This window comes from Hevea brasiliensis, chromosome 18 (genome assembly GCF_030052815.1).
Source record: "Hevea brasiliensis isolate MT/VB/25A 57/8 chromosome 18, ASM3005281v1, whole genome shotgun sequence".
Classification (NCBI taxonomy): Eukaryota; Viridiplantae; Streptophyta; class Magnoliopsida; order Malpighiales; family Euphorbiaceae; genus Hevea; species Hevea brasiliensis.
Window position 1 is genome coordinate 44,329,114 of NC_079510.1, and position 11,814 is coordinate 44,340,927.

General features: G+C 37.2%; 2 protein-coding genes across 2 annotated transcripts; one reads left to right on the forward strand and one right to left on the reverse strand.

The window, feature by feature from the left end:
- Positions 1-245: 245 nt before the first annotated feature.
- LOC110650204 (putative 1-phosphatidylinositol-3-phosphate 5-kinase FAB1C) lies at positions 246-9,364 on the forward strand. The gene is made up of 11 exons (XM_021805053.2): positions 246-1,658; positions 1,853-2,647; positions 2,760-2,913; positions 3,006-3,350; positions 4,549-5,298; positions 5,386-5,717; positions 5,802-5,928; positions 6,075-6,239; positions 6,382-7,917; positions 8,017-8,283; positions 8,900-9,364. Exons 1-11 carry the CDS (start codon positions 1,210-1,212, stop codon positions 9,152-9,154), a joined length of 5,175 nt encoding a protein of 1,724 aa, XP_021660745.2. The 5' UTR covers positions 246-1,209; the 3' UTR covers positions 9,155-9,364.
- A 399-nt stretch (positions 9,365-9,763) lies between these two features.
- LOC110650205 (uncharacterized protein At1g66480) lies at positions 9,764-11,814 on the reverse strand. The gene is made up of 2 exons (XM_021805054.2): positions 11,118-11,814; positions 9,764-10,128 (listed from the first exon to the last, which is right to left on the reverse strand). The coding sequence occupies exons 1-2, from the start codon at positions 11,709-11,711 to the stop codon at positions 10,066-10,068; spliced, it is 657 nt and encodes a 218-aa protein (XP_021660746.1). The 5' UTR covers positions 11,712-11,814; the 3' UTR covers positions 9,764-10,065.

Here is an 11,814-nt window from a genome sequence, read left to right on the forward strand (position 1 = left end):
TAATTATATTATATTTTACAAAACATAACTTAAATTCTCCGATCAAATAACACCTAAATATAACTAATTACTTAATTTGAAAAGAAAAAAATTGATAAAAAAATTCAAGCAGTTATTACACAGATCGCTGACCACTGACCAGAGGCTGCTTACACAACTAACAGAATTAAAGAAAATTATTAAAATTAAAATAATAAAAACCTTAATTAATAAAAGTGGCCAATGAATGAAGAGAGAGAATATTAAACCCTGATCCAAATGGAAGGTGAGGACTGAGAAAGAGAATCATAAAATATTAATAATAGAAAAAGAAGAGAGAATTAGAAATTAGAAATGAAAGTAAAGAAACCGGGAAAGATGGTGGTGGGAATAGTTATAGTAGCAGTAGAAGAAGAAGAAGAAGTGCAGAAGAAGAGAAGAGACTTAGAGAATCGTGCAAGCTCCGGAAGAAAGGGAACCCTCTTCGTACTCCTCATTTTCCTCCTCATTTTGCCTCGTATTTAATCCTCTCTTCACTGTTTGCTTCTCTTTTTTGTTTTTTTCGCTTTTCTTTCTTCGTGATATGCTTCTATCGATCTGCGGATGCATTCTTGATGAATCCGGGATTTGTTAGATTTTAGGTGGGGTTTTGTTTTTTCTTTTTCTTCTTTGAACTATATTACCTTTTATTATCTTTGGATAATATTGTTATTTGTTGTGATAGATTTTGGTGTAAATAGTGCTAGATTGGCGGTATCATTTGAATCTATTTAGTTCTGGGGCTTTCCTCCTTGAATAAATATTTGCGATTTTTGGAGGATTTTCTTTCCCTTTCTTACATTAAATCTCATCAATACACTAAACCCACACAAAAAAAATCCTACCATTTTACAGCCCCTGATCACCCACCGTTTTTTCTTTTTGTGGGTTCCCCTTTTTCCAGTCTTGTATCCCTTTTACCATACCTGAATATCTGATCAACTTGTCAACTGTTGTTGGATTTTGCTATTTTTATTCTTTTTATCATACTCAATTTACAAGAAGAAGAAGAAGAAGAAGAAGAGGAAGTAGAAATTGGGGTTTATACTGGGTTGTAATTCTTGTTGGGCTTTTTGGCATTCTATTCGAGTACCTGATACTTCACTAACAGATCTACTAGACAAGGTTAAGTCTTGGATTTCGTGGGGGACAAGCGATCTATCACCATCTTCGTTATCTGGTGAATTTCAGATGCACAATAGCAGTCTCAAAATGTGTTGCGAGTGTAATACAAACTTCACTGGGCTTTTCAATGGATACCACTGTCAAAGTTGCGGTAGGTGGTTGTGCATCAAATGTGCTAGGGGCTACGAATCTCCAGCTGTTATTGAATCTAGTGATGTGAAAAGCAATGCTGATTACAGGGATGGTATCAAGTCCTGCAAGTTCTGTATTGGGTTTCATGTGAAACGTGAAGGTGGGAGGAGGAATAGTGAAAAAGTGCATCCCTCAGAGTCTCCTCGAGAGAGCCCTGAGACTCCATCCCCTTCTTTTGGTGGTGAATCAATCCAGAGTGATAACCTTGCTCGCTATCTTGAATCCAGGGATAGTGGGTATTCTCCCCTCCCAGTAACCAGCAGGAGTATGACCTCATTTAGTGCTCACCCATCTCTAGTATCTGATCGTCACTCTCCAAGCAGGTAAACACTTTTATCTAGATTATAATATTAACATATGAGTACCCATAGCTAAACAAAAGTGTCGATATAACTTATCATACGTTTTCTCAGACATGCTATATATTCCATTAGAATTTGCATATTTTGCTTTTGTATTTTGTTTTCCCTTTTCTGTTGTATGTTCATGTCTTTTTTCTGTATATTTACTAATGTAGGAGTGATGAAGAAGAGGCAGAGGATTCAGGGAAGCACATATGCAGCCTATCATGTGAATATTATCATGATGTTTCAGATATAGATGCAAGTAGTGTTAGTGCTAGACTTGATTTCTACAGTTGTAAGTCAGTGGGATCAAGTCCTTTAGAAAGCCCTTCCAGGATTGATTTTGCTTCCTATAGAGTTGGGCATTCTGTACAGCAGGAACAAGAGGGAAGCCCATTATCTCAGAATGATCGTCCCTTTGATCAAGAAACTGTGTCGTTTATAAGAATGCCTGACAAAGGGACTGGTGATCCAAAAAATACTGATGATTACTCCGATGATGTGTCAATGTTGCAGAACCAATGTGACAAGTCTAAAAAACCATTGGATTTTGAAAGTGATGGTTGTATCTGGTTTCCTCCACCCCCTGAGGATGAAAATGATGAGACAGAGAGTAGTTTCTTTACATATGATGATGACGATGATGATATTGGGGACTCTGGTGCATTGTTCTCATCCACTAGTAGCCTCTCTAGAATGTTTCCATCAAAGGAGAAACAGAATGAGGTTAACAAGGAGCCTCTCAGAGCTGTGATACAAGGGCATTTTAGGGCTCTTGTATCCCAGCTTCTACATGGGGAGGGTATCAAAGTCAGCAATGATGGTGGTGAGGACTGGCTTGACATAGTCACAACAATAGCATGGCAAGCTGCAAATTTTGTGAAACCGGATACTAGCAGAGGAGGCAGTATGGATCCTGGTAATTATGTAAAGGTTAAATGTATAGCATCAGGAAGTCCAAGTGATAGGTATTATTTGCATAACCTCTTGCATGTGCCCTATGCCTTTGGACTCCAAATATTTTTCCTTTTCAACTTTATGTCGTCAATCTTTAAGTTTGAATTTCTTTTATGCTTGCAGCACCCTTGTGAAGGGAGTAGTTTGTACAAAAAATATAAAGCATAAGCGCATGACTACACAGTACAAAAATCCCAGATTACTTCTTTTAGGAGGAGCACTCGAATATCAGAGTGTTGTGAATCAGTTGGCATCTTTTAATACCTTGGTGCAACAGGTATATTCATCATTGCTGATCTCATTCTTGGTCTCTTTTGTAGATGACAATGTTATGCAAATGAAGTTCTGAACCTATTCTTTTTTGCATAGGAAAATGATCATCTGAAGATGATTATGTCAAAAATAGAGGCTCTTCGCCCAAATGTTCTGCTAGTAGAGAAGAGTGTATCTCCATACGCCCAAGAATATCTATTGGCAAAGGAAATTTCTTTGGTGCTCAATGTGAAAAGGCCATTACTGGAGCGGATAGCTCGGTGCATTGGTGCTTTTATCAGTCCATCAATTGACAATATTTCTACAACACGATTGGGGCACTGTGAACTGTTCCGAGTAGAGAGAGTATCTGAAGAACATGAGACTGTCAATCAGTTCAACAAAAAGCCTTCTAAAACATTGATGTTTTTTGAAGGATGTCCAAGGCGTCTAGGATGCACGGTAACGTCTAATATTCCAAGTTATTATCCCTTCTCCGTCAACTTGAATTTGGAGGGGATGGGGTTTTAAAACAAATAAACACATATATCTTGTTATTTATGTTCTTATTGTGGTATGAATGTGTATCTGTTGTTTTGGTGATGGAACATTTGTCCTTCAGGCTTTTGAAACACTCCTGAACTGTGTAATGATGTATCCATTTGCATAGAGTCAATATTATCCACAATGTTGATTATATTTTATTTTAATGCTCATTGATTTTTATTTGGTTTTGAATTTTTTTAGTTTTGTTCCAATAATACAGCTTGATATAGAGTGGAATCTAATAGATTTTTAGTAATAAATTCTCAGGTCACATTTTGTTTAAGATATTCTTATATTGCTCTTAACTTAGCCATGTAAATGTAATTAGATAGGAAGTTGCTTATTTTGATTTTATTTCATTTTAGGTGTCAGTTATTGGACAGGTGATTTAAAGAACCATAATAATGATAAAAGAAGTTACCAACCACGTCATAGTGCAGTCCTAATCTTTTCTCAAAGTCCCTAACATTTTTCAACATGGGAAAATGTTATTTACTTGCTTAGTCTTGTAACTCATAAAATATAGCATGATAGTAAGTACTAGCTGTCCTTGGGTAGGTTAATAATCTGGTTAATCTTGAATGGTTTAATTATAGTTGTCTGACTAATGCTTCAGTTTCACACTCACACGTCACTTTTTCTATACTTTATGAGCAATTTGCTGAAAATTTGCGGTTTGGGTATTCACTTTAAATTGATCCTTAAAACACCCTATTATTTCTTCAATATGCATGGCATTTGTGGTATTCTCTCCTAATTTAGCTTACCCCATGCGCTAAAATCTCTTGAGAAATGATAAGCGCTTGTTTAGACTATGGGTACTTTGTGGGTTAATAGGGTAGTAGATTGTAAATGTAGTTCCACTAGAACATAACGTGTGTAGTAGGTTACTGGTTTAATATGATATAAAACTTGATGCATGTTTAGAATGTTGTAATTTTTTGCTTGTTGATACTCTCGATAATACTCCTGCTGTGGGCAAGCTAAATGTTCCTATTCTTATCATTGAAATTTTCTTGCTGTTAATCTCATGAGCATTTCTATCTTTGAATTTGCAAATGGTGAACCTTCAGAACTTGGTTCTCTCTGTGATCAAGTTGTTGTCGATTTGTAGGTCCTGCTGAGAGGCACATGTCGTGAAGAACTAAAGAAGGTTAAGCATGTTGTTCAATATGCAGTTTTTGCAGCCTATCATTTGTCCCTTGAGACTTCCTTCCTTGCTGATGAGGGTGCAAGTCTTCCAAAGATGAAACTTAAACACTCAATTGCTATACCAGAGAGGACAACAACAGATAATGCTATTTCACTAATCCCTCCAACTGATTTCCATGCCACTGCTGGTGCCTTTGCCCAAGATGGGAAGCCTCTGGATCTCAAACCAGAGCATGTAGGATCAGAACCATTAATACACCTTGATACTAGCAATAGTCTTCCTTTATTTCCCAGTTCTGAGGATTGTGGGTTTGGAAATACACCCTCTGATGCATACCATGATAACTTAGAGTTGAATGTGGGATTGGAGTCGTTCGCTGTAAAAGAATTTGAGGATCAGAAGATGCTTATGATTCCTCCTTCAGGTATTCAAAACCTTTCACGACCAGAATTGCAAGATAACATTGCTCAAGAGGAAAGGCGGCTTAGGGAGACTCTCGAATCAACAAAACCAGAGGGGATTGATGAAGATGAAGTCTCTAGTGAATACTTCTCAGCCACTGACACACACCAGAGTATACTTGTATCTTTTTCAAGCCGCTGTGTGGTGAAGGGAACTGTATGTGAACGCTCTCGGCTTCTGCGCATAAAGTTCTATGGATCTTTTGACAAACCACTTGGAAGATATCTGCGTGATGACCTGTTTGATCAGGTGATTCATTATGAGTTTCTTTTGACCATTTATGTGCTATTGCCTACTATGCATTTCAAGCTTAAATATTAATAGATTAGTTTTCAGACATCCTATTGTAGGTCTTGTAAGGAGCCAGCTGAAGCACATGTGCTATGTTACACTCACCAGCAGGGAAATCTTACAATCAATGTTAGATCCCTTTCCTCTGTTAAGCTACCTGGGGAAAGAGATGGTAAGATATGGATGTGGCATCGGTGTCTAAGATGTGCTCATATAGATGGAGTCCCACCGGCAACTTGTAGAGTGGTTATGTCAGATGCCGCTTGGGGACTTTCTTTTGGAAAGTTTTTGGAATTGAGCTTTTCAAACCATGCAACTGCTAATCGCGTGGCTCCCTGTGGCCATTCATTGCAGAGGGACTGCCTTCGGTTTTATGGGTAAATTCTTGTGGTTTGGCATTAATTGAGTGTTTAGCTGTCGAGTGTAGTTAACAGTAATCAATGGTAAATCTCATCTGGCAGGTTTGGGAGCATGGTTGCATTCTTCCGCTATTCTCCTATTGATATTCTCAATGTTCATTTGCCCCCAGCAGTGCTTGAATTCAATGTCCATATTCAGCAAGAGTGGATAAGAAAAGAGGCAGCTGAGGTGCTTTTAAGAATATCAGCTTGGTTATTGCATGATCATATTTGGCAGATACTTAAAAAGGAAGAAGTTCAGTAATTTGTTCAGTAATTTGTTCATGTTTTCAAGTTGATTATCAGTGTTTTTGAATTTTTTTTTGTCTTATGCAGCTTTTGGGCAACATTGAGGCCTTCTATGCTGAGATATCTAATGCACTTGACAGCATGGAACACAGAAGTAAGTATTTTGGAAGTGGGCTGTCAGATATGAATGAAATACAGAATCGAATCATGGAGCTGAAAGACAAACTTAGAAAGGAAAAAGATGATTACACTGTAAGTGCACACAAGAATATCTCTTGGATTTATGAACTATCGGTATAAAAAATTTCTTTCATGTAATATCTTGTAAAATGCCTGTGGCAAGCACACATTATTTATGAGTGATGAATCTTCTAATATGATCCTCTGTAAATAGGGCATGCTACAAGTGGCTGCCGTGGAGAGTTCACAACGGGGTCTGGCAAGTTTAGACATTTTAGAAGTTAATCGCATGAGACGTTCTCTTCTAATTGGTTCGCATGCTTGGGATCTTCGGCTTTATTCATTGGATTCTCACCTGAAGACAAATTCTGTTGTCAAGGCTATACATGTGGAAACATCCAATACACAGGTGAACGAGTCACGAGGTGATATATCTTACGATGACTGCATACTGGAATATGGTCATGTAGAAAATGTCTCCAGCTGTTCAAAATCGCCTGATTTTGTTGGGAATGACCTACTGTCAGAGCTGAATAAGAATAGTCTGTCCTTTCAACATTTGGTTGATGAAGATTCTATGATGCCTCTATATCGTCATGACAGAGAGGAGGAAGTACGTTCAGATGGGGAAATTGCTGCAAATAATATGTCCTTTAATGATATCCCCTCCAAGGCTTCCAATCTGTCTGACAGAATTGATTCTGCATGGACAGGTACTGATCAACTACTGACAAAAATTCAACCTCCACATTTGTCTCAGACAGATGGATTCCAATTTGGGTCCGTTAAACAGATAAATATGCATGATAATCCTCCTTCTAAAAGGATGCTGGCGCCAGTAAGAGTTCATTCTTTTGACTCTGCATTGAGATTCCAAGAAAGAATCCGGAAAGGATTGCCTCCTTCATTGTATTTGTCGACTCTCAAATCATTCCATGCATCTGGGTATTACAGGAGTATGGTGAGAGATCCTATTTCAAATGCAACGAGGACTCACTCCCAAATATTGCCATTGGAGGCACAGATATTGAATTTATTGCCCAGTTCTGCACCCACATTTATCTCCACTGCATCTCATATGGCTGGAGGGGCTCGGTTGTTGCTTCCTCAGAGGAGCCACAATGATATTGTTATTGGTGTGTATGACAACGATCCTGCCAGCATAGTATCATATGCCCTTAGTTCCAAGGAATACGAGGATTGGGTTGCAGGCAAGTCCAATGAGAATGAAGGAAGCTGGAGTATGAATGAGCATTGCAAGGATGATTTTGCAACTTCCACATTTTCAGCCTGGCAGTCTTTTGGTTCCGCGGACTTGGATTATATCCGTCACGGAAGTTATGGGTCCGAAGATCCTTCAACATCCATTGGTACACTGTTTATGGATTCCAAAAGGTCTCCGCATTTAACAATAACTTATGCTGATGATTCCTCAACTGCTGGAGGCAAAGTAAAGTTTTCTGTCACTTGTTATTTTGCTAAGCAGTTTGACTCTCTTCGGAAGAAATGCTGCCCTAGTGAAGTTGATTTTGTACGTTCCTTGAGTCGGTGTCAGAGATGGAGTGCACAAGGGGGAAAAAGCAATGTGTATTTTGCCAAGTCGTTGGATGAGAGATTTATTATAAAACAAGTCAAAAAGACTGAGCTGGAATCTTTTGAAGAATTTGCATCAGAATACTTCAAATACTTGACAGATTCTCTTAGTTCAGGAAGTCCAACTTGCCTTGCAAAAGTTCTTGGTATTTATCAGGTTAGACTTAATATTTTTTGATCTGTGCTCAACATGCATGGGCCACTGGGCTGGGGCTAATTAGTAAACTTTTTAAGTTATACATATTTTTGGTCACAGGTTATTGTAAAGCACTTGAAAGGTGGCAGGGAAATGAAAATGGATATAATGGTGATGGAAAATCTGTTTTTTAGGAGAAATATTGCAAGGATCTATGATCTTAAGGGTTCTGCCCGATCACGCTATAATCCAGAAACAAATGGCAAGAACAAAGTATTGTTAGACATGAATTTGGTAGAAACACTGCGTACGGAGCCCATATTTCTTGGAAGCAAGGCGAAGAGAAGACTGGAGAGAGCTATATGGAATGATACATCTTTTTTGGCAGTAAGTTTTTTGTTTAGTCTCTTGCGAATATTTTAGACATCAGGTTTTTTATCCTCAATTTTTAGTATAGATTTTCTTTTCTTTAACTGTGAATGAGAACATACTCTGAGCATTTGCTAATTGAAGAATGCTATGAAGATTCTCAGTTGCTGAAATTTAACTCTTAAAAGGTTTCAGAAGCCAAAATATCTTCACTGTTGTTTCGATGAATAGTCATCTTTCCTTTTTGGTGTACTTGAAATACGCTACACTCTCGATATTTGGTTGTTAATTAATATTTGCAAACCAAAACATAATCAAGAACAACTTTTAGCATCTTTGAATTGAAGCTCTTCAAGTAACCATTTCAATGTTGTTAAAATTGCCATAAAATGCATGGTTACATCTGTTGTCCTAGGGAGACGATGGTATCTCGAGAGACTGCAAGTTCATGACATAACTAGAAAACAAAATGATATTTGTGGTTGAAGTAGATTTGTTTATGTATTTAATTGCTAGGAATGTCAGCGCTTGCACTAGGGAAAGCCTACGGATTGTGATTTCTTTTGTCTATCAGCTCTTTTGGTGCTTTTTATCATACATACTTGTTTTTCATATGTTCTTTGGGCTTGTGCAGTCTGTTGATGTAATGGACTACTCTTTGCTGGTTGGACTGGACAATGAGAGAAAGGAGCTGGTTGTAGGTATCATTGATTTCATGAGACAATATACATGGGACAAGCATTTAGAGACATGGGTTAAGGCATCTGGAATACTTGGTGGTCCGAAAAATGCTTCCCCAACGATTATTTCTCCAAAACAATACAAGAAGAGATTTCGAAAAGCAATGACTTCTTATTTTCTCACAGTTCCTGATCAATGGTCTTCATAAACCGAATCATTGCAATTCTTTCCATTCAAAAATCATTTGTTCATTAATAAGGCAATAGTGTTCATAGCTGGAGATAAGTTGGAAGGATTGGCAATCCATCCCGGTGAAAATTCTCCTCCATTTTGTTGAAATATTGTGTATTAGCAAACATAGACCAAACAGGAAGGATTGTATATGAGGGAATAGAAATAGAAATTCCTTTTTGAGGTCTTTGTACATCTTTTTTAATACATGTGCAAGAATCACCTCAAAGAAGATTCTTTAATATGATTTAATTTACAATATTCTGTACCGTGAGTAAGGGATAGCTCCTACTGCTGTGTGTATGAAGAAAAAGATATCCAAGCCAACTTTAAGCCATAATATACCCCCCATAACTCAGCCATCAAAATGGAGCAGAACCCAAGATTAGCGGCAAAGCTACCACACCAAGCTCCTATAAAATATTTATTTTTATAAAATTTAGATCTCATATTTCAAATTCCCCCATCCAAAATACGAGATTATAATTTTCCTTTCTCTATCAGCCTAGTGTCTAAGGGGAAAGTTGAAAGTTTCTTAATAAGCCATAAAGAATGCATGGTCCAAGAAAAAGTAATAATAAATGGATAATAACAAAAAAAAGCCAGCTACTATATGTATAAGAAGAAAATTAACTCCTAATCATCATAGAGGTATAGTCATTGTGAAAGGTCGAAGTTTACATGTCTCTCACTTTATGCTCTTTCATAATCCTCACTGATCAGAATCTCAAAATCCCTTTAAATTGTTCTATGTACAAGAATGGAGACATACAAGGGAATGTTTGGCAGATGAGAATTTGTAGGCTGAAGCTGAGAGAATGCATAATTTATCATAATTTATTTATAGTAATCCATCACGTATTATATTTCATCATTTGAATTTTTTTCTCAATAAGAAGCCACTGCTATTTGCATCTCTCCTTCACTGATCGGATGGAAAGTCACTCGCTTCTGCAAAAAAATAAAAAAATAAATAAAATAATTAATTAAATGGAATTTGAAGATTCTTGATAGAAAACTATTATAATAAATTAATTAACGTGCCTGCACGACTTAAGATTCACAAGTTTCCAAAAGGATTATATATATATATATATATATATATATGTGCAACAATGGATCAATCAATTAATTTAAAAATTTATGCTTTTTAAAAAAGATAAGGCGAATAATATATAAAATAAAAGGGTAATGAAATTTCAACCCAAGAGAGTAATTAGTCTTTTTCTGACCAAAGCCATGGAAAGGTTGAAGAATTGGACAAAGCACATTTGGCTGAGGTCTCCAACTGTGACTATCATTCACTTTGAGTGAAAAATAATAAATTTGGTTGAAATGTCTTTGGATATATATATATATATATATCAAGTACACATCTTTAACTAGGTCAAATAAGAACAACTAAACGTTCTTGAATTGGCCACTTCTTGATCTTAAGGAAGAGGAACACTGCACATGCTTTTCTTCCACATCCTCACACTTCCCCAAGAAAAGCGTTCTAGAAGTGAAACTTCTTTGAAATTTTAAGTATTAGTACATGCACAGGCATCAAACATTTTACTACTTTACATGTTATGGATTATAATTTCAGCTAGATTAATATATAACTTAATGATATTGAAAAAAAATTTTAATTAAAAAGAATCCCTAATGATGTGCCGGCCATTAAGCCACAAATAATTTGTGATTAGAAACTGCAATTGGAACTCAACATTAATTATATAGAATCAATAGAGAACTCATATGCTCATCACCGACACTTCCCTGATATGATTCAATTTCATAGCTCAAAAGTGTATTTTAGGCTTAAAAATGAAAATAAACAAATGCCAACCCCTAAAAATACTTGTTTAATCCATCTCAAAGTTGATGAACAATAATAAAAATGAAATTAAACCCAGGAAAATATGGCATGAGAAGAGGATAATAGAAAAACTTACACGTGCCCTGACACTTTCGGTCTCTGCTCTGCCATGGCCGTTCTTCCAATGCAGTTGTTGTTGTGGGGCAATTTCACTGGAATTTTTACCTCCTTTGTTTGCCATGCAAAGATCCACAATCTTAGCAGCTGCCTCTGCCTCGTCCTTGCTTTCTTGCACTAACTTCTCTACTTGTGCCTTGGGCAACCTCATCTTCACCCTCATTGCACCGCTTTCCTCGGGGACAATGCTGCTGCTGGAGGAACTAGGGTTTATTATCGAAAGATCAGATGTTGATCTTCTTGCTAGCATTAGGTTCTCGAGCCTGTCTTTAGCACTCATGGTAATCTCCGACCGAACCCTTCTCGTTGTTTTCTCTGTTGAAGCTTTTGGGAGCTCTACTAGGAAATAGAGCCTCTTGGGCACCAACCCCTGGTGTGGTTCCAGAGGCTTTGCCCTAATCCCATAATGCTTAACTGCCTCTGATTCTAGGAGAACAAGACCTGGATAGTCCTTAATCACCTCACCGGCCTTCACCGGCGTCTTTAACTTGAACGTTTCCCCGCTTATCTTCATGATCTTTACAGTCTGTTTCCCTCCTAAAATGTTGCCCATGGTTAGCGAACTTCTTGTTTTAAATAATTTGATGCTATAGAGAGCTAGAATTACTGGGCAAGAATGAGGCTTTTAAGTTGGTTTTGCTCTTCTTGGAAGTCTT

Coding starts and splice junctions, on each gene's coding strand:
- LOC110650204 (XM_021805053.2), top strand. CDS start 1,210: ATGCACAATAGCAGTCTCAAAATGTGTTGCGAGTGTAATACAAACTTC. Junction 2,914..3,005: donor TTAATACCTTGGTGCAACAG/GTATATTCATCA, acceptor TTTTTTGCATAG/GAAAATGATCATCTGAAGAT. Junction 5,718..5,801: donor GACTGCCTTCGGTTTTATGG/GTAAATTCTTGT, acceptor CTCATCTGGCAG/GTTTGGGAGCATGGTTGCAT.
- LOC110650205 (XM_021805054.2), bottom strand. CDS start 11,711: ATGGGCAACATTTTAGGAGGGAAACAGACTGTAAAGATCATGAAGATA. Junction 10,129..11,117: donor CCGAAAGTGTCAGGGCACGT/GTAAGTTTTTCT, acceptor ATTTTTTTGCAG/AAGCGAGTGACTTTCCATCC.